A 23830-nucleotide genomic window follows, 5' to 3' on the forward strand; every position below is an offset into this window, starting at 1 on the left:
GGGCTGGCGTAACGCAAAATTACAATTTGGTGAATTGTAATTGTGTGAATTGTAATTTTTTCTTAGTTATCAAACGGCTCAAAAATCATTTAGGGAACCGTGAAAGTTCCTCGAAAAGTGAATGTCTGAAGATGTTTCTCTGGACGGTAATTTGGGTTTTGAAGCAAAGACCGTTTACAGAAAAGGAGCTGCAGTTCGTAGCTCGTTACCTCTCTTCCTTTCTTGTAGAATAGCCTTGAATGTTTAAGATATAATCTGTGCAATTTCTCGAAAGCAGAAGACTTGTATAAATTTTCTTAAGAAGTGGCCTAACAACGTCAAAATAATACCTAACGACAAAATTATATTCAAAACATTGGAACAGGCTATGGAAGTAGTAGGCCTAAGAGAAATATTTTAAATATTTAAATTTAAAAGTGGTGGCAATAGACCAACAACAACGTTTTTGCATTAACAAAAGGAACTATGATGCCCGGGCGACATGATTTTGGAGCTAGAAGCAAACGAAGATGATGCTGCAAATGGAAGCGCTTTTCGTTATTTCATTTTATGCGGACATCTGGATGGAAAGATGAAAGAAAGCCAAAAAGAAAAAGAAAACGTATCAGCTGGTCTACCAATACCACCTTTAATGAATTCATCTTGGTTGACACTGAATGGAAAGGAAAAAATAATACCATAATGAGAGCTTCAACAATGAAGAATAATTCTACTGAGGAACAGTTCAAGTTTTCGACCAAGAGACATAGTTGAATTGGGAAGTTTGCACACTTCGAAAATAATACAATACAGTAGCTGAATGTGATTTTGAGGATTCCGTCTTCTCATCTGGACATGAATTGAAGGTTCTATAGCCAGAGGGTGGATTTGAGGCTTATTTTCGTCAGAATCATCTATAAAGTGGAAAACTTATCTCCCTTGTAAAATTATATGCTTTTTGAAGTTCACTTGGTTTTATGGTGTTTCGATACATTTACTTCCATTTATGCCGTGCCATGCGGCAAGCAATAGTAGATACTCTTTGCTTTAAGCTAGTGCGCTTGGTTGTTTAAATTCTTATCAGCATAACACCAACTTATGACTTCCAACTAACTAACAAGCAACAGGCAACGTACAACCCATGCTGCCTGCTTCACCTTTGCTATGGTTTTAACCCTCATAAAAATCGAATTCATCCTTAGGTCGGTACCAATCCTCTGTCGCATGTTCGTAAATTGCCTGTCGTACCATTTGCTCCGCCACATCTATTGGATGTTGCGTTTGAGGCTCCTCTAATGCCTCCACTGACTCATCTGCATTTGTAATATCATCATCATAATCCGTGTATTCAGCTACCGTCTCAAACTCATCCATACGTTCGGATCGAGGGCTCCGCGATGTGGCGCGAAACTCCATTGGTATACCATAGCACTTGCAAATGCAACACGATGGGAAACGAAACCAATCAGAGAAAATGCCACGACATTCGTTGTGTGGATCGTAGGCAAGTAACCGATGTAGACGATATTGCTGCTCGCAACGGCAACCTTCACGACAGTACATCTGGCGATGTTCGTGTGTGCATTTCTCCCAATGGACATACTGTTCGAAGGGATAGAGATTGAGCAGGGCGAGCACTTCTCCCCGAGTATTGTTTGCCCAAAATGGAGCCACGACCTCCTCCTTGACGGGACAGGCATTGCTGAAAAGAGCGATGTATAGAGAGACAGAAAAGGAAGATGGAAACAAAGTTCAATAGTATAAGTTTATAAATAATTAAATTGTAATCACAAATAGTGTTTTCCGATTTAATCTTCACTTACATGCCTCGCATATTGGCACTGGGTTTCACCTCCTGCTTTAGTGCGTCTTGATACAGCTGGCCGTCGCGTAGCACCGGTTTTGTGGACGCAGCAGCTGCAGCACTAATGGGTGTTGTCTGGGGTGACTGTTGTGACGCCGATTGTGGATGCTGGATTTTTTCATTGGCCAGCAGTTCAACATGTGCTGCGCTCGCCTCCGCGCCAGTTGTTGCTGTACTTGGTGAGCTCGTAGCCTTAGCAGCCGAAGATAACTCGGCTTGTGTTGATGTGAGTTTCGTGGCGACTGTTGTTGGTATCGTTTGCTCGATTGCCGTCGTTGGCGGCAAATCGGCTTTATTTTCACCGAAACGATGTTCATTTTTGTTTGTGACATACTGTTGGTGTTGGTGCTGTGTGTTGGCTTGGGTAGCTGCTGCTAAAGCTGCAGCCACAGTCGCTGCTGTTGGAGGAGTAGCGTCCGTGTCAAAGTTAGTTTTGCCGCTGCCTGATAGCGTCGTCCCATTATCAGCGTCCGTTGTGATGTCTACGTCACTATTTGTGGCTGCTTTTAATGGCTGTGCTGTTGCACCGGTGTTCGCGGGTGCAAACGCTGTGTCACTTTGAGTACGTTCACTTTCATTGGCTGGTTTTGATTTTAGTGTTGAACTTTCTTTTGCACCACCCGCAACAGCAGCTGATTGTTGCTTCACTTGTTGCAGTTTGAGTTTTTGTAACTGCTGCAGGCCTGGTCGTTGACTTTCCCCTTGATATGCAGGTTTTTGTTGTAGAGGTGTGGGTGCCACAGGCGCTGGTGGATCAGGTGCCGGTCTCACCTTGGTTAAGGACGTGGTAACCACTTTCAGCGTTGTCGAGATAGTTGCAGACTCAGAGCTATTTTTTTGTTCAGTCAATGGTTTCTGCAGTTGTCCGAGTTGTGGTGATTCGATTATTTGTATATTGTCACCCATGTGTAGCGGTGCCTCCGGTGAGGTTGGTGTCTCATAGACACTATTCGAGGCAAGATTGCCGTCGTCTTCGGGTATTTCGTGTATGGTTTCTTCGTGTAACACTATTTTGCTAGTCTGTTCATTGTTTTCCGCTAACAATTTCGGTTCCTCGGTAGTCGTTGTCGTGGTTGTGCGACGTCGCAATGAAGAGTGTGTGGGCCTATTACGATTGACGTAGACATTAACGCGTCGTCTATGACCACCACCACTATTTGCGCTTACATTTGTTCTTCGCCTTAGTGTACCGCTTGTAATTGTTACCGGTCGTTCTTCTTCTATTTTTGCTTCCACCTTCTCACTAGCCATATTCGTATGTTCTTCTCTTGTTGTATCCGGTACAGTTGTTGCTGTCGAAACCGGCCGAAAATGCGGCTCCATAAGAACATCATTATTTTTGATACCTCCATATTCCTCGCGCTGTGCATGCATATATTTGGCCGCACGCGATCTATGCGGCTCCTTCGAGTAACGTTCAGCAGCAATTTCAACATCGTCGACATCGATCTCGTTGTTGAGTATTTCATCGCGCAGCACTGAAATATGTCGTACGTCTCCATACATTCGTTTCATGAGGCCATGATTTTCGTGTACGAAACGTCGTACTGCATGCCAGGGATATGCCGAGCCGGGTAGGTGGCAGTAGGCTTGGCGTGCTAGGTCGCAGGGTATGGCGGCGAGCATTTGTGCTCGTCCACGACGCGAGAGTTTGGATGCCTGTGTGCTGCATGAGTTTGCGGAATCGAAACCAAAAGCGTCAATTGGCTGGTTGATGGCGGCGATGAAGAGCAAAAGAAAGATGAAATTTATCTGAAAATGAATTAGAGAAAGTTTTGTCATAAATATTGATGCAAGTGGAGCAAATTACGTAATTCATAGCCAAAGTTGCCATTCGCGATCTTAATTAAATGTAAATAAGTTATGGGCATCAATATGATGGGGGTGTGAGTATTAAGCTAGGAAACGCCACTCTATTGTAGCACAATATTATAACGCACATCACAAATTGGAGAGAGATAATTTACAGTTGTATGCCGCCCCCAAACGGCAGATTTCTTTTTATATAAGACTTGTTGAGTCCAAAAAATCACTCATGTCTGGGACGGGCGTTATTAGAAAATAATTGTTTCCTATCGTTTTTCCAAATCTATCGATTCCGAAGAAATCTTATAAAGTCAGGTGGGGCAGTGAAGATATCACTTCATATTGCTTTTCACATCTGTACTGTTCAGATTTGTTATTCAAAGTCTTATAAGTCAAATCTATCAATTCTCTCTTTCTCTCGTTTAAATTGAATTCTCTGCTATATTCATTGAAAAAAGTGTAGAAAGTGCATCTCTATACCCTAATATTGCTCTGCCGACTGGGCCATATCCGATCTTGTTCACCTCTTGTTCCGGTCTTAAAACGATTAGAACCCTGCCTCTTTAATTTTCGCTGGTTGTATCATCCTTCAATTCTTTTTGAACCCGATCACAGTATGGGTTGTAGGCACCACGTTAAATCTACTGACTTCCCCAGCAATGATAAGATGAACCAAAAAAACGAACCAAAAGAGAGCGAAAGTAAGAATGTGATAGATGAAGAGTTTCAACGTCAATCTCTTCTTTCTTGGACGCTAAAAGTTAATGATTCAAGTTAATATTAAATTCTTATACAAAAGACACGTCGAGGATACAATAAGCTTGCCTTGCAACTGTCATAAGAGGGCGAAATGAGCAGGTGAAATGGTTGAAGTGCCAGTCTGGCAGTCCTCAAGTAGCACTGAAGCGCTGTTTTGATACCATTATGAGACCTCTAACAGGTAGATATCTACAGCCAGCCAGAGCTGTTGATATAATGGAGAAGATTGATGGGATTTAGGTTGGCGTACTGCCCCAGGCTGTCGAAGAAAGAAGCACTCAGTGACCTTAATCGTCTAGCTGCCAAACCCGGACATTTACAGAGAACTCAACAGTCTCCTTCTCAACAGTCTCATTCCACAGCTTCTGCAATGTGGGTTAAATGGTAACCCTAGCTTTGCCGCATTTGTGCCGATCGTCCAGTGACGGGTAAACACATCTACGAGTTTGGAAATTGAATAGCGAGGAGTCCAAAGGACTTTCTGAGTCCATCGTATATATTTCGGCGCATAGTCCATTATAATTTCAATAAGATTAATTTCACCTCCATACTTAATAAATTTCCAAACATTTTAACAGAAAAACTATGTACATGCGAAAGGATATTGCAAATAGTTTTCCACCTTTGTATTTTTAGAAGTTTAAAGTGTGAAAAGCTCCGACTTTTCGTAGTCATCTATCGATCTTATAACCATAAATAGGTTACCGCAAATTAAACTGAAAGTAAACGCGCCACCACCAATGGCATATAAACTATCCTCTGTAGGTATGTTTACGTGCATGTACTGACGTTGTACCGCATGCGCATGGAAAACGAAATGAATAAATACGAAAGCAAAAGGAAAAAAGAATGCTCAATGAAAAGAGAAATGCGTCAATCAATCAAGCAAACAACAATAAACAACAGACAATATCAACCGATCAACCGTTTCCAACCCATTCCAATCATCTTACCGTCAGCGTACCCGTCGTCTGCATCAGCACCGTTGCATTGGGCTGCTGAGTGAGTCGCACGACTGGGTGGGCAGACATTAGCCGGCATCATCAGACAGGTATACGCCGTACTGTACATTCGCCGGTAACAGGTTGGTTTCACTTGTGGTTAAATGGAATGAGAAAAAACTAAAACAAAAAAAGAGAATCTTGAGAAAACGGTGTCTGCCATTATATCAACATACATATACATGCATACAGCTATTGCTATTATTTTTTCTATCTATTGTCTTTGTCTGTGGCCATAGCATTTTTTGCCTTTTAAGTGCAGCGTTACTTTGGCGGTGAGACGATGGTGAATGTTGTAGTTGTAGCATGTGTCGTAACTGCGGAACTTGTGGTTTGAGAAATTACGTCAAGGGTGGTAATGAAGGGAAAGGCATCGGAATTGGGTATTAACCAAATGAATAAGATCCGCGACTAGTAATTCGAGGAAGTCCGCAGGTGTATCTCGAAATAGTGTGCTGCATTCAATATCCAAGCCACTGAACTTGATAAGACCACGTGAACTATCTATTTGCAGAGTAGCTCGAAGTAGGCACACCACAGTACTCGCTGAGTTTCGTCTATCAGACATAACAGACTTCTGTGTATGTGCCAACGACAACCTTCTTCGGAGATGGAGACGTAATTCAAAAATGCCTAAAAGAGCAATATGGAAATTCTCGATGAAATTGATAACTTACATAACTCTCTTTTTGGTTTTAAACAGACGACTTCGAACAACTCACTTATTAGAGTTATCGGGTAGGTTATGGCGGTAGTTGGCCTGTACGACCAACTCACTTAGACCGTACAGGTCCGTTGTGATACCACTGTGCTACAAGGAACTTCATTTACTTTTCTTCACGGAACCATTTTGTGGTTCTTATGAAACGCAGGATTGGTTCCATCTCCACGCCAGACAGTTCCGTAAGAGAATTGAAAAATCATTTACTTAGGAAACCTGCTCTTTTTTTAGCTAAGGTTGAACAAGTGCAAAGGAAGTGCTCAACTGCTTCTTCTTCTTCCTCATCTCTACGAATTTTACAACATTCATGTGAGAAAGCTTCTTGTCTCAAGGAATGCATGTCAAATAGGCAATGACTGGCTATACAAGCCACGACCTTCGAGATATCCTCTCTTGAGAACCTGAGCAGTTCCTTTGATTTTTTCTTGTTTATTTGCGGCCATAGTAGCCTAGCTGTTACTCATGTGTCTTCTTCTCTCCATGGCTTATTGGCCTCTTGGATAATGCTATTCTTAATTATTAATTTGCTCGTGGCCATAGGTAACCCAATGGTTAGGTTAGGTTGGTATGGTTGCTCAGGGAATGGGCACACTTGGACGAAGAAAGATTCGTCCTTTGTGATACCATTATGAAAGGGTGAGGCGAGAGAGAAAGACCGATGGGATGCAGGGAGAGGGCGGGGAGAGGTGGTGCTGGGATGGTTAGGAGCGTGCGGATTACTAACGATGACTATGTTTGCGTCGACCGCTTCGTGCTGCTGATGAAATTCATCAGATTTTTAATGTCAGCGCCAGCTATATCATCAGGCGTGGCAAAGAAGTAGGAGCCAAGAAGCCTAGATCTTAGCCCCGCCAGAGCAGGGCAGCTAAGGAGAAGGGGCTGAGATGATTCCACCTCATCCTCCATACATCCAGCGCAAAAAGGACTCGAGGTGATTCCAAGTCTCACGGCATGCATGCAACCCAATGGTACTTATATCACTGAACATTTGAAGAGTAGTAACTTTCCTGGCTAGCTCATCGGCTTTACAATTTCCTTAATGGTTATCAGGGTAAAGAGGCAACGATGCAGCAGGCGAGTTTGCCAGAAATGACACTTCCGCACCACATTCGCCGACATGGAAGAACATATTACGGATGCGGTTCGCCCTGTGCAAGCTCATCAACTGTTCTCAGAGTTGTCGGCTCAAGATGGACATCCCTTGGTACTTGTAATGGAGATCGTAGTTGTTGAAAAAAATATGAGAATCATCTCAAACTAGTTGAGCTTTGAAAAACAAAGAGGAGAGTGTGACAGTGTGTTTTAAGTAGCGATTAAGTTGAAAAAGTTATCACAATGAATCGGCAACGGTCTAAGTGAATTTATTTAGGACCGATTGCCGCTTTTTCTAATTAAAAAGTGTACGATCGAAATTCGCGTTGGGCTGGGAGAAACAAAAACTAATTTTAAATTTAAGAAATCCCACAAATTGGTACAGCTATTTTGAAGAATGGACCATTTATAACCGCCCGGATGACTTGCAGCAAAGCCAGTGAAGCCATAAAACTCTTACGAATTTTTTATTAGCGTTTTAAATCGTAGAAAGTATAATAAAATTGTTACGAGTTTTTTTAACATATGAAGGATCCAACCTAAAATGGAAAATATGGGAATCGATTTTAATTTTAATTTCCACACAAATTAAAAAAAAGTAGCACTATCAATTTCGGCTTTACTTTTCCTTTCATGTCGCTACACTTCACACTTACTATTACCACCGCATAGTTTTCAACCATGTTTGGGGTCACTACGAGTATGGCGCCGTATGCTTTTCTGCCGTTGCCCTCTAACTGCAGTGAAAGCTTTGCAAAGCGCAAGTTGACTAAGTGACTGATTGACTGTCTCGCTAGTTTGCGGACTTATGTTTCACCCCCAACAACACGAAATGAAAGTGTTTCTTTACCTGTAGGAAAAAAATGCGTGCTATGAACTTTGGTGCCGTGCTAGTAAATGATAAAATATTCCCGGTTTCATGGTTTTCCTTTTCTTAGAAGCAAATTGGCGAATTTTACATAACGGTGCGCTATGTACAGGGTGAACCTATTCAAAACACCATAACTTTCTTGTGTGAAATTAGTTCTTATTGGTTTCAAAGACAAAATTGTTCAAAAATGATTACTATTTTAACATATATTCACTTTAGCTCGATATGACCACCTTTTGCCTTGTCTATAGCCTTTAAACGGTCAAAAAATGAGTTGCATGCTGGACGAATGTGATCTTGAGGTACTTTGGTCCACTCTCGTATAATCGCTTTTTTAAGCGCATATTTTTTTGTCCTCACCTTGCTCTCCAAAATGGACCAGATGGAATAGTCCATCGGATTTGCGTCTGGCGAATTCGAAAGCCATTGTATGGACGAAATGAAGTGTGCAACATGATTTTTTAACCATTCTTGGTTCACAAGAGCTTTATGAGTCGGTGCCGAGTCCTGTTGGAACGTCCATGGTCTACGACCGAAATGTTTGCGTGTCCACGGCTCTAAAGCAGCTTCTAAAACCTTTTCCTGATAATAAGTCGCATTCACTTTGACACCAGGCTCGATAAAATCGATTGGAGAGCGTCCATCAGCAGTCACTGCGGCCCAAACCATTACTTGCGATGGGAAATTGCTTCGAGTGGCCATACGTAGGCTCAAATTCTAGTATGAACGTTCGGTCAAGTAAACACGATCGTTTTGAGTGTTTATGAACTGCTCAATTGGGAAATTTTTTTCATCAGAAAACACAATGTTGGGAAATTCGCCACGTTCGTGCAAGTGCAACAACTCCTTTGCTCTTTCGCACCGAACTTTTTTTTGCTGAGGTGAAAGATCGAGTGCTTTTTGGAACTTGTAATCCTTGACCTTGAGCTCATTTTTCAATATGCGTCGAATGCTGTCTTGCGATATTTTGAGTTCTTTGCCCATTTTTTTCCACTTCGACGTGGATTTCGTTCAAGTCGAGCCTTCACTTTCCGAACCATTTCTGGCGTTGTGCGGTTTCTTTTGGTCCACCTCCATAGCGTTTTGCAATGTTACCAGTATCATTGTAACGTTTTATAATGCGATACACAAACATTTTATTCACTTTGAGGTGATTGAGCTCACAAACAATGTCTGGTTGTGATTTTCCAGCCAAATATAACGCAATCACACTATTACTTACGGCCGCCGTAGCCGAATGGGTTTGTGCGTGAGTACCACACCGTGAGTACCGTGAGAGAACGTAGGTTCGAGCCTCGGTGAAACACCAAAATTAAGAAAAACATTTTTCTAATAGCGGTCGCCCCTCGGCAGGCAATGGCAAACCGCCAAGTGTATTTCTGCCATGAAAAAGCTCCTCATAAAAAATATCTGCCGTTCGGAGTCGGCTTGAAACTGTAGGTCCCTCCATTTGTGGAACAACATCAACACGCACATCACAAATAGGAGGAGGAGCTCGGCCAAACACCCAAAACGAGTGTACGCGCCAATTATACACACATACATACATACATACTATTACGTTTGAATTCCATCACAGAAAAAAAAATCTACAAAACTGAGACGCAGATGCTTTTGATGCCTTATGCACAATGTATTGAACTGTCATTAGAACAATTTTGACGTTGATGTCATGAGCTGTTTTACAGATACAAGCATTGTGAAGTTGGTAACACTTTATATCGTTCACCCTGTAGTTTCAATTATTATGAAAATAGTCTCAAAATTCCGCGAATCACATAAGGAACATTTACAACGTTTCCGACTGAAAAACGCTGTTTGAATATTGTAACAGATTATGAACCATGTTTCGAAGCGTTCAGTAAATTTTATATCAGATTCTATCTGTTATAATACTACCCTAGAGTACTATGCCTTGAATATGTAATGTAATGTTCATATGTCCATTCTTTGCATACATAAAATTATTCAAATTCCAGGCGAGATGACGGAACATATCGGATAACGACGCATTGATTCATAATGGAAAGGCAATACGCTTTATAAAAAGTCAACGAATCAGGTGGCTTGGGCACATGTACAGAGTATAGAATATATGTCTACGGAACATAAACAACCAATTGGACGGAGAGTTCGTGGGAGACCAAATAAACGCTGAATTGATGACGCCAAAGCCGACATACGGAAAATGGGGATACAAAACTAGAAAAACGTAATAGAGGATGGATCGGAGTGGAGAATCGTAGTTGTGGAAGCACAACTTCTTGTACAAACAAGACTGTAGAGCTAATGATGATGATGTACATATATCCGTATTATTGGAGGCAAGAGCAACACCAGGGTATGAAAAGTCAAGCTTAATATATTTGGCGCTTACACCCTTTGTATAGTGGATCTCCTCTTCTTATTTGTGTTGTTCGACTTGGTGTTTTTTTCACAAATGGAGAGATCTACAGTTTTAAGTCGACTCTGAACAGCAAATGGTTTTTTATGAGGAGATTTTTCATGGCAGACACACTCGGACGTTTGCAATTGCCTGCTGTTAGAAAAAAACTTTTTCTATCATTTGACCCGATATTCGAATCTTTGTAGTTCCCAAGATTAATTTGCATGCTAATAAAATATTAAAAGCATACATTTCACTTATTTTTCAGATAATAAGTTCTTTCTCCTTAACCAGAAATATCTGCCATCGGCACAAATTTTTCTTGCAGGGTTACTTTTTTATTGTTGCGTTTGTGCATTTATACCTGCCTATCTACCTTCTATTAAAAAAAACTGAACTTTATTTTTTAAACTGAACTTTTTTAACTGAACCTTTTTAAATTTGGTAAGTTCTTAGCCGAAATGCACCAAACGTTGTAACACGGATAAGGGAATAATATTAATAAACTTAGTGAAGATGAGAGGCTAAGTCGCCCACGGAATGCATTATCCCCAGAAAATGTTGAAAAAGAGTAATACAATTTGTAATAATAAAAATATATGATAAATACTGATTTCACTTTGTCTAGATCTAATTTTGTAAACAGTATAAATTTAGTGGCTAATATTTAAGTTGCCGAATTTGGATGGCTTTTCTTTATATTTTTCTCTACTCTCTAAGGTAATTAGAACTGCAGATTATGAAAATAAAATCAAATAAGATAAATAAAAGTAATTAACCAATTCATAACAGCAAATGACCTGACATCATGGCAATTGTAAATTACGATGCAAATACAGTGAAACTACAATATAACGAAACTTGATAAAACGAAAAGCTCAATATAAATTTTCTTTCGCTAAGTCTACTGAAAAAACCTCTTTGTTACGAGGAAATTTGAGACGTAGAAATTTTGAGCATGAAAACCTTCGGAATATATTGATGGTTAAAGTCCCCTTAGCAAAAGCCTCTACATAGCCCTGCCGACGTGGTTACCGAGGAAATCATTCAAAAAGTCCACGACATGATTCTCGCTGATCGACGAATGAAAGTGCGCGAAATAACAGAAGCCATAGGTGTGTCGACCTGAAAGTCAATTAATATTTTACGTGATAAGTTGGCGATGAAAAAATTTTCGTGCCGCGATTGCTCATGGTGGATAATAAGCGGATGCGACTGTTTATCTTCGAAACAGTGCTTGGGGCAATTTAAACGAGATCTGAAGGAACTTTTGCATTGAGCTGTCACCGTCGATGAAACCTGGATTCATCATTACACACCAGAAACTAAGCAACTATCAAACCAATGGATTTTCTCTGTGAATCTGCTCCAAAGAAGGCGAAGACAGTCCCATCGGCCGGAAAGGTCATAGCGACGATTTTTTGAGATGCGAACGGCGTCCTTCCTTTTTAGAAAAATGAAGAACGATTACTAGACAATACGACAATACTACTACTACAGTGAGACAAGGCCGAATTTGGCGAAAAAGAAGGTGCTGTTTCACCACGATAACGCCCCAGCACATTCATCCAGAGTTATCGCCATCAAACTGCATGAATTGCGTTATGAATTGCTGCCGCACCCCCCGTATTCACCCGATCTAGCTCCTTTCGACTTTTTCTTGTTCCTTAACATAAAGAAATGGCTGATCGCAGAGACAGAGGCGTATTTTGGAGAGTTCGACGAATCCTATTTTTTGGAGGGGTTAAAAAATGGCCGGAGCAGTGTATCTTTCTAAAAGGGGAGGATGTTAAAAAAAATGTTTGAAAAAATGATGTCTTCATTTCTAACACGGATACTTATTAAACTCTATACAATTCGCCGTATTCGCTTGATTTGGCACCTTAGGTTTATTATTATTTATTCTTAATCGAAGTAATTCAAGGCACTGAGACTATACTGTGACTACTTTAAAAAACTTCCTAATGGAAGGGGACTTAGATATATAATTTGTTAACTTAGAAAAGCGTGAAAAATTGGGTATGTAAGCAGAATGCAAAGTTATAGTTTATTTTACAAAAATATTTATCGCCAAATATCCAGTGGCTTATACACCGGTTGTTTCTATCGGTGAAAAGTTTGGTTTTTTTGGAATAGAGTGTGTATGCGTATTATTGCACAATCATGCTCATATAAGTAATGCCTGCATTCCATCGACAATCAAACCTAAAGCAACGGAATAATGAGTTACATTAGCAAACAGCTAATAAAAAAGTCATCAAATATGAAGAAAATTTAAGGTGGAAAAGCAAAAGTCCTCAGCTAATAATTAAAAACTACACCAAATATTAATTTTCATTGGCAATAATAACAATAATAATAAAAATAATGGTATACGAATAGCGTCACCAATACGTATCTACCAGCGACTGCGGCTATGCGGGTTTCCAGTCGCGGTTGATGGAAACCGGTTGAAGAGCTAACAATTGTTGTTGTGACTTTTTGTTCAATGTATTTATTATTTCATAATATATAGCTTTTTTAAGATATATAATTTATTTTACTGCTGTACCTTTTTGTCGCTATGTCAACGCCAAAAGTCAAAGCAAGTAACGCTTAATATTCGGCATAAATTTCAAGCACAAGTCGCCAGCCAGTTCCAATATGTTGTTGTGACTAGTGTTATTAGCGGCTAAATTTTATTATGCTGACTTTTTAATATCTTACATATGTATGTGTGCACCTGCATGCTAGCTTGACTGTTTGATTGTCAATTTTTCATGCTAATCCATAAACAAATACTTAGGCATATTTCAACAATCAATAAAAGCGTTGCAATTTCATGTTGTATATTGACATATATGGCACGTAAACTGTTGTGATATGTTGAAATTAAATGGCAATGGTCAAATAGAAAGTGCGATAAGTGCTGGTGTTATTGAATTTTGAGGTACAGAGGGAATGTGAAAAAGGAAATGAAGAATCGATGTTAAGAAAGTGTAGCAAATTTCGGAGGGTCACTTATAGTTAGTTCTACGAAATCGGTAATTGATTGGAATAGATTATCGATTCCAGCAATCTGAAGTTCTAATTATAAGGAAGGAGGTAGAAAATTCGCGCACATTCAATTTTACACTTCATAGGAATTGGAGTTTTATAGAACATTTGAAAGGGATAAAAAGAGCAGAGCTTCATAGAAGTGGCTCAGATATAAATCGGATATACAGTCAGCGTCAAAAAACAGTGTACACCATATTACGATAAGTTTTGACTATTTATTTATTTATTTTGTAATTCAAATTTTTTTTTATAAAAATATAATTCATACAACAACAAGAACCAAGTAAAGCAAAGTTTCGAACTTTGAATAAAATTTGTAAAAATTCAGTAAATTTCCATTAAGATTTCAGACTTTTTAGTCAGAATTTTTAGAAAAATTCCAGGAATGAAGTTTTATAGATCATTGAATTTTTATATAATAAAGTGTAAGTTTCAAGTAAATCAAAAATTACACTAAGTTTTGAGAATTTTTGTCCGAGGCGGTCTTGTGCATTTTCTCCATTTAACGCCTACTCCACTTTTTTATGTATGGAAGACAACACCCACCAGTCAGCAGAAAATTGTCAAAAATCAACGCAATTGTTGAACCACTTGGAACTTCCAATTTATTATATTATGTAAATGATCGATAAACTGCATACCCTAAACTTTTCTAAACAGTCTGAGTGAAGGGTTTGAAATTTTGATGAAAATTTGCTGAATATTTTTAAATTTTATATAAAGTTCAATATTTCGTTTTATATGATTTTTTTTGTAGTATGAACTCTATTTTTATAAAAAATAATTGAAACAAAATAAATAAATAAATAGTCAAAATGTATCACTTTATTTTTGCGCTGACGTCAAATCTTTTATTTTATATTTGTTGTAACACAACAAAGTTAGTCTTATTTGTATGCCTGGACATTGCGGTATTACAGGGAACGAGTTAGCTGATAAATTGGCAAATGAAGGCTCTGCAAGTATACCACTAGGCCCTGAACGTTTTCGAGATGTCAATTCCGCATCGATTCAACTATGGATTGACGACTTCATGAGGTCTACCCATAGAGGTCGTTGGTTTGGGTTGAACTCGTGCAGAGTAGCCAAGGGCTTTGTGAAAGAACCAAATTTATAATTTATCCGTCTTACCACTCACTTTTTTACTTTCCTACCTCTATTCTTTCTACTGAAATCTATCCGGGTGTAGTACAACCCCCACAAATCTAATCTAATCTAATCTTATCTAGGGGTAATTTTGTATTGAGGACAAGGATTTGGAAGAACCGAACAGGCGGAAGAAGGCGCTTTGGATTAGAGCATGATGACGATTAAAACGGTGGCTAATTACAATTGCGTTAACTGCTTCAAGCTGCTGATGAAATTCACCAGGTGTGTGATATTTAAACCTGCTATATCCGCAGGTATAGTAAAAAAGTGAGAGTGGAGATGTTGCTCGGTAAGAGCAGGATAACTGCGAAAAGGGTTCCAAGTCTCGCCGCATGGATACCTAACGAACAAAGCTTGGTAAAGCTAATCACTAAATCTCAGAGCTGCGGTTTTGTTAGCCTTAGAAGTTCACTCGATATACCCGTGATCGGAAGAATCTCGCTGCTTTGCACATTGCGCACTAATCCAGCGCTCGCTAAGTTGACGCGTGGCCCATCTTTCCACGAGCAGACCATAGGTTCTCCAGGAAACGCCAATCCTCTCATATCGCGGCGAACTATTGCAAGGGTCTGGCACTGTGACCACGAACCCAAATGAGCCTAATATCGAAATATTCGTATGCAGTTGAGAGAGCGATCAGGCATTCTCCGGCTAATTTCGAACGCGCCAACTCCAGGACCCTAAAGGCCGTTTGGCTATCGGAGTAAAGTAATACTGCGACTTAAGATACTTAGTTATAACTTAACATCTTGAACTGATAATAGTAATTGCGTGACTCATTATTAGCACAAGTAACACCATCTTTGGTTCATTAACAGTTCATTAACTCCTGGAACAAACCACAACATTATGACAACGGAAATTGGAAGTTTTCTCTATTTGAAGAACCGAACTTTAATTAAACTCCCCTTAAAAAAGAAAGGGGTGATTCAGACGTGGTTCACCTATTATAACTCAAAAAATTAAAAACAAGAAATGCCTTATTTTTGCGTAAGATTTTTGCCCAAATGGTTTAAAATTGTTATATGGTCGATCTTTAGCTTCTGGGAGATGCTACGGAATAATTTCTACGTTACGCGCAGAAAAGAGTTTATCTCAGAACAAACACGGCCGCCGTAGCCGTGACTACTATTCCTAAGGGCGTACGTTCGAATCTCCGTGCATGAAACACCAAAATGAAAAAAAAGAAAAAGTTTTTCCTAACAGCGATTACCCCTCGGCTGGCAATAACTAACCTCCGACTGTATTTCTGTCATGTAAAAAGCTTCTCATAAAAAATATCTGCTGTTCGGGGTCGGCTTAAAGCTGTAGGTCCCTCCCTCCAACACCAAGACGCACGCCATATATAGCAGCAGGAGTTCGACCAAACACCAAATATGATGTAAGCGCCAATTATTTATTTTTATTTATTTTATAATTTCGGGATTTCAGGGACTAAAAAAAACCCTGAGATCCCGGGATTGGCATCCCTTGTATATATGCAGATTCAAAAAAAAAACTGCAGTTATTAAGTCAACAGGCAACAAAATGTGACTGTTGACTGACAAATACCACCGCTGCATTCTGTGTTGATGCATGCGAACATGTCTGCTGACATACATATGTACAAATATATGTATGTATGTATTTATATCTCACCAAACATTAAGCCAAAAACCGCATAGAATTGTCATTTGTCAAGTGAATTGCGGTTATATTCGCTAACTTTCTTTGTGTTGTAGTTGTGCGGCAGTTTGCTGCTAAAGGCGGAATAATATTTAGCTGCAACCATAGATTACCATGCAATCAATCAAGCTTGAAATCAGTTACATCGATGCACGTTTATCATCTAGTATTCACTTAATCAATCAATACATCAACTTTGTAAAAAAGCAAAAGAGCTCTGAGCAGGTGAAGACAAAACTTTCTAATTCGCAAGTTCACGAGAAGAGACCATCAAAAAAGTCTAGTCGATTAATCGATGAGCCTAGTTGCTTGTGAGAGGTATTTTTATATACACAAGTAGGGAATAAAGTCCATTTTGGAACACAATTCAAACGCTCACCAAACACACCTTGACACAAAACAAATAGTATTTTTTTTTTTTGGTTTTTGAAAATTTACATGATTTTAAATTCCTATTATGTATCAAGAAAAATAAAAAAATTACAAGTAAATTATGATTCAAATATTAATTTTACTCATCTCTCAACAAACTTCTTTCGCTTGCATAATAAACTTCCGCCTTGCCTTCCCTCCTATTGTTGTGGCTTTAGAAATATTTATATGTTTGCCAGCTCATATAGGGACAAACGTTTAGCAACAAACATAAATCAAAAAGCGTTTAGTTTAAAACGAATAAACACCAAACTAAGTCATAAAGCATAAGTCAGCAGATGACTAAACGAACAAATATGCACTCCTCATTTCCATATAATAAAATAGTAATCAACATAAGTCAAGAGGAAAAACAAATAGCGATTAGCATAATTACGACAGTATTAAAAAACGAGCCCAAACATACACACGTGAATAAAAAAATGGCTTAAAGCGGAACAACAAACATTACCTAACACTTTTACTAGCATTTTGATGAAGAGGCAATTATGAGAGTAGTCGTACGTTTGACTTTTTTAGTGCAAGAAGAAGGCATGGAATGCGATCATCTGTAAAAAATACCGCTTCACTTTTTACAAATTAATCATAAAATCAGCGCCTATGAAAATTTTACGAGGTTTACCGGTTAACAAAGCGATGAAAGTATTTTTTTAAAAGTTTTTGGGTACATTTGCTGGGTACGAGTTAAAACCTGCTGGCGCGTTGGTAAACTGCTCAAATACTATAAATGTACCTACGAATATAAACACAAATACGAAAACGCATCAGAATGTCATTATACAAGGTGAGGTCCAAAATAAACAAAACTGGCGCCGTCTTTTTAGTTAGTTAGTGTGTTGGAAGTTACATCCTTAGCTGAGAAAATTTTGTTTAAAATCGGTAAAACGTTTACCGAAACATTTGAATTGATGAAAAAAGTTTATGGCGATGAGTGTCTATCTCGTTCGTTCGTGAGTAGTTCACACGTTTCAGAGAAGGTTGTGAGGATATAAATGACAATGAACGACCCGTATGTTCATTGTCATTTATGTCCAAAACCAGTAATCACCGAAAAGTCCATCGAAATTGTTCGTAAATTTATCAAAAATGCACCGAAATCATCTTTGAAATTCATTTAATCATAGAAAGTCGCATACGACTCCAAAACATCGATTTATCGCATTTTAACTTATCTTTTGGGCTTACGAAAGGTCTGTGCACGTTTCGTTTCGCACAAGTTAACTGAGGACCAAAAATTGCTCAGAATTTAACATTCGAAAGACCTCATTAAAGAGGCGAGAAAAGACGAGCACTTCCACATGAACTTGAAACTAAGCGTCAAAGTGCCGAATCGAAAGCCCCACAAGAGACACCACCCAAAAAATCGCGTTTGGAGAAGTCGATGCTCATTTGTTTTTACGAAGAGAATTGTGCACAAGAAGTTCGTGCCACAAGTCATTTAGTATCGACGTGTCACAGGTTCTTTCTAGAATGGAAAAAATCAAGTATCGTGCAGTGATTGAACTTGTATTTTTGGAAGGTAAACCAAAGAAAATTTATGAACGAAAGCTGAAAGTGTATAAGGAGTTTTCGCCATCACTTAGTGCAGTAAAAAGATGGGTTGCAGAATTTAAACGAGATCGTACAAGGCTTGAAAGCGATCCATGTCAAAGAGTTCAAAACAGCAACAACACCAGAAATTGTAGAAAAAGTATAGGAAATCGTATTGAAAAATTGTCGCGAGACTGTAAGAGATTTAGTAGAAGACTTAAGCATCTCGTTGGGCAGTGTAAACAATATTTTTACTGAAGTATTGGGTGTAAGAAAGCTGTGTGCACAATGAGTGCTGCATTTGGTAACAATGCAGCAAAAGTGCATTCGTATGCGACCTTCTCAGCAACGTTTAGAGCGTTTTTGCAAGGATAAAGTGGATTTTGTGCATCGATTCATCGCTATAGATGAAACTTGGGTCTATCACCATGATCCTACATCCAAACAAGAGGCTAAGGAGTGGTGGAAACCTCGTTCTTCGATTCCGAAGCGAGTTCGTGCCCAGAAATCCGCCCAGAAGCTATTAGCATCAGTTCGTTTTGCATGCGAAAGGAATTTTGTTTGTGGATTACTTGAAAACTGGTAAAAACAATAAATTCTGAATATTATTGTAATCTTTTAGACCAGCTGAAGGGCAATGCACCGTGTCACAAGAGCATTTTGATAATGGCTAAAATCCATGAAGTAAAGTTCGAATTGTGGGAGCATCCATCTTATTCACCGTATTTGGCCACTAGCGACTTCCAACTGTTTCCCGACCTCAAAAAATGCATGCGTGGAAGGTGTTTTTCATCAAGTTATGCGGTCATAAGTGTATTTTGTAAATTGGAATTTTGCTGGAACAAGTGCATTGATGTTCAGGGAGACTATACTGAAAAAAAAGTGCATTTCAAATCATAAAATCGTGTTTTTCTTATTGAACTGAAAACTTATTGAAAAACCTAGTATATAATACATGCATGTTTGTTGCAAAAAATGTCTCACTGTGTAAGAAACACAAAACCTTAGCACAAAACCACTGCTGAATTTTTTTCCTTGCTTGATTTTGCATTAGTCTGAGTCTTAACGAGCCGTGGTACTTAACACTATTGTAAAATAGTTATAAAAGTGTAGTAAAATGGTAGTAGAAAAATATTATAGTTTGTGGCTGGTAGTTATCTGCTATTTAGCGAATACTTACAATAATTTTCAAACCGAAAATATTAAAATACGTAAAAAAGAAACAAAATGTGGCTATAAAGAAGTGAGTTTTAAAAAAAAAGAAACATAAGGTGACACAAAATTAATCACCCAATTGGCGCAGGGTGGCGCAAAATTAATCACCATATCGGAAAATTTATAATTTTAGCAAATGGCGTCGTACGCCAATCATATTTGATACTTTTCAATTAGACAATTACAATATACAAACAGGCAAGCAATGGAGCGAGTAAAGTCAAGGTCAAATATTTTTTTCTTCATTTTATTAAAAAAAATATTCAAAAACAAATTTGCATGCTTAATTTTGCGCCTCCTTGTAGATGCTATATATTCGAAACTGTTCTACGGTATTTGTAGGCTGTTGATTTCTTTCATTGAAAATTTGGAAATAATGATTATTTTCGGTCCCTGCAAATTATAGAAAAAAATACTCTGACTGAATTTCTGTCATGAAAAAGCTTCTCATCAAACCATCTGCCATTATTAGGATTTGATAAAAGAGGAATATAAACGGCCGCTAGAACATTTATCACTGCTTTTAAGTATTGCCAGAAGCTTCTACTTCTCAAATTCCACCAATGCGCTGACAAATAGAGATATCAAGTTCTCCAAAACTATACCATCCTCCTTTCAGAACACCCCGCCTAGGGTATATTATCAATTTGCCTACCTGCACTCATTATTTCTGTGGCTCTATATCCCCCCATCAACCACTTAGCAAGCAATCAGCTTTCTTGCAGAGTATGAATTTGAACAGATTTTTATGTGCATTTGCGTGCCATAAATATTCCTGTTAATTAAAAATAACTCTTGATTATTTATCACAACTTTCCTTTCTTCTCGGAAAAAAATATTGCCTTTTTCAATTTTCATTTGAGTTTTATTTCTTTTCGCTTATCCATTGATGCATATCACTTAACTATTATAAATCAAACTTTTTACTTTTTCCAATTGCTCTGCATACATACCTATCTACATCTATTACACACACTAATTGTATGTATGTGTATATGTAATTTACTCAGGCACACACCATGCCTTTAATTATAAGTTACTGATTTCTTGTGATTATAGCTTTTCTTTCATATTTCAGCGAGAAAGCGAAAGTATGAAAAAGTAGTTAGGGTTTATGGTTTAATGTTTCCATTCTCGCTTTTCACTTTTATAAGGAAATCCAATTCGATTGAATGATTTGGTTTGCACATTCCATTTTAATCAAATATGGATACTAGGGTGAATCACTTCGCAGACAAAAATAAAATTGGTACTCTTTTTCCATCGGAATTATATGATTTAATTTATTTCAAGACTTGCGCTAAAATATTTCAGAAAAATATTAAAAATTTACGCGAGCTGAACCGATTTGAAAGTAAGTGAACAAATTTAGTTTTGTATGAATGTAGTTAGTCTTTACGAATGCTTTTTTCCAAAAAATTGCCTCAAATGATAGAGAATTAAAGCATACAAAGTTTACATTTTTGTCCCTTTTTTGAAGAAAAGTTGAAGGAAAACTTGAATAATTCAATTGATCCAGGCTTCTAATGTGTCACTAGAAACATATTTTCTCATTGATTTAATTTTTTTGGAAAATTAAAGTCCTTAATTTTTTGTCCCAAATCTCACCACACCTTCGTTTCGTTGAGAAAAATTTTTAATATTTTTATGTAGACCCTTCGAGCTTAAATTTGCCTTCATCTGAGGTGATTTTGTGAACAAATTATTTTTAAAAATTAATTTTATTTATATTTTACTGATTTTTTAAAGCATTTTCAAAATGATTCAGCTCAAGTAAATCTTAGTATTTTTCAAAAATATTTTGGCAAAAGTCTTAAAATAACCATCTTATATAACCGCAACCATTTCGACGAGACACTTATTAGGGTGTCATATCATATTGACTAAAAAGTTCCAAGAATACAATCAGAAAATTCAAAATACAAGTTTATTCCCAAAAGTGACATTACCGTCTGCAAAGTACTCCTCATCAACTGCAGCGTACTTATGTCAGCGTTTAATCCAGTTCTTGAAACATTTTTCTAACTCTATTTTCGGTATAGCCATAAGAGCTGTCTTGGATTTTTCCATTACTTCTTTTCGGTTTTCAAAACGCATTGCCCGTAGTGGTTTTTTGATTCTACTACAAAGGAAGTCATATCAGGTGAATTCGATGGCCGTTAGGGGGGCACCCGTTTCGTTCTTGGCCAAACATTTACGGATAACGATGACACTGTACGACTGTGCGTTATTATGTTGCAAAATGCATGAGTTCTTTTCCAAATAATAGTCCCTAATAACTGTTGGGTTTTCTGGGAAAATTTTTTGGTATTCAATACCGTTGCGCTTTCTCCCTTGACCGAAGACGACGTGGTTTTTTGGTCTTGATTTACTCGGAGCTCTCCACTCACTCGCCTGATGTCTGGCTGGTCATACTCAGAAACCCACGTCTCATCTCTAGTAAAGATGAGTTTGATGAATCTTGGGCCGGAATCAGCCATGCAAATCATGTCTTTGGAGATATCAATGCGATCCTTTCCATCAGTTTTCAATGTCCACGGCCTGCCACTACGTTCGCTATCCGCGATGGACTCACGATCTCTTCTGAAGCGTTCATACCACTCGTAAATGGTTGTTCTATTTAGAGTATCATTACCAAAATATTTCTAAGGCTTTTACACCATTGAATCCATTTTTAGCACAAAATTTCACAACGAGTTGCAAATTCAAATCCATTTTTAGAACTGTAAAAATTCGAGAACACGCGCAGAGGTAGATTTACGCAAGACCGCGTAACTTTTACAAATGTCAAGCAATGGCGATACCATTTTGATAGGAATGTTAATCGCAGATGTGGCAACCTCTTCTTCTTCTTTCATAGCCTTACAACGCGGGGTGCATCAAAGCTTCCTTCAAAATGCTCCTCCAAAGCGGTCTATCTTGAGATGTTGCTTCGTAGTTACGTATTCCCAGCTTCTTAAGATCGTGTTCCACGGCGTCTATCCAACGGTTTCTCAGTCTGCCTTTAGCCTTCACGCCCATTAGCTTTCCTGTCAAGGCTTTCTTCACGGTACAGTCAAAAGGCATACGGATCACATGACCTAGCCATCTTATGCGCTGCGCTTTAACAAAACGCACAGCTGTCTCGTTCTAAGTTAGATCGTTCAGTTCAGAGTTCAATCGGATTCTATAGGCACCATCATCCATTCTTATTGGGCCAAAGATCTTTTTTAAAAGTTTTCTTTCCATGCGAGCAATCATCAACCTTAAGAGGATATTAGGATTGGTCGAATAAGAGTCGTGTACATAGTGAACTTTGTAGCTTTAGACAAAAGTCGGGACTTGAACAAGTTAAGGTGGGCGTAATACGCTTTGTTGGCGGCGTTGATTCGATCCCTGACGGTGGAAGTTGAATCACCGCTACATGCGAACATAACTCCTAGGTACTTAAAACGCTGCACTGCTTCAAAAGTATAGGCTCCCACATGGAAATTTGGCATCTGTGCAGGCCGCCTCGATTTCAACAGATATTTGGTTTTGCCCTCGTTTACAAAAAGGCCAATATCGTTCGCAATTCTGTTGATTTTTAGGAAAACTTCTTTTAAGTCATTCCTATTTCTTGAGAAAATAGCGATGTCTTCTGCATAAGCACATATTTGGGTTGTTTTAGTTATCAAGGTACCACCTTTGTTGACTTCCCTTACGACAAAGTGCCGCATCAAATTGAATATGACTGTTTCTATAGGGAACGACTGTGAGCTTCCCTTGAATGATCACTTTTGCTTGTGCATTTGTGAGCGTTGCGCTAACGAGCCTTATTAGTTTGGCAGGTATTCCAAGAATAAGCAATATGTGCTGGATCCTATCTCTTTAACACAGTCGAGGGCTTGTTTGAAATCAATGAACAGGCAGTGAACATCTAGCCCGTATTCATAGTGTTTTTCAAACATTTGGCTAAGAACGAAACATTGGTTGATTGTAGACTTGCCTCTACGAAATCCGCATTGGTAGTCCACCATTTTTCCAGGTTGCAACATAGTGCGTACATTCCATGAACCGAATTTTACATCGTTGACCTTTAAACGTTGCGTGGGTCGTCTATAGATGGGGTTGTACTTTATCCGAGGCTTTCGTGAAGGTGTCATGGCTTATTGTTTTTTACGTGAAATGGGGGTGTCAGCCCTAAGTCCTCGTGCCTTTCAGCACGTTTGCGGCAGGAATTTTTACCTGCGCAGGGCGACAGCATTTGCTCACCGCCAAGGTGTTAGGATTATCCCGTGGGCATGTGGCAACCTAACAGAAACAAATAAACAGAACTCAACAAGACATAACTCAAATCAGT

At 38.6% G+C, this 23830-nt stretch overlaps 1 protein-coding gene across 1 annotated transcript in view; it reads right to left on the reverse strand.

Annotated features, from left to right (window-relative positions):
* Positions 1-480: 480 nt before the first annotated feature.
* LOC128863602 (protein spaetzle 4) overlaps positions 481-23830 on the reverse strand; it is a 30837-nt gene continuing 7487 nt past the window's right edge. The window contains exons 2-3 of the mRNA XM_054102836.1: positions 1803-3595; positions 481-1681 (exon numbers count right to left, since the gene is read on the reverse strand). Of these exons, the coding sequence (XP_053958811.1) occupies positions 1150-1681; positions 1803-3595 (2325 nt within the window). The 3' untranslated portion in view covers positions 481-1149. The remainder of the gene's footprint in view (positions 1682-1802; positions 3596-23830) is intronic.

The sequence above is a fragment of the Anastrepha ludens genome, chromosome 5, assembly GCF_028408465.1.
Source record: "Anastrepha ludens isolate Willacy chromosome 5, idAnaLude1.1, whole genome shotgun sequence".
Lineage (NCBI taxonomy): Eukaryota > Metazoa > Arthropoda > Insecta > Diptera > Tephritidae > Anastrepha > Anastrepha ludens.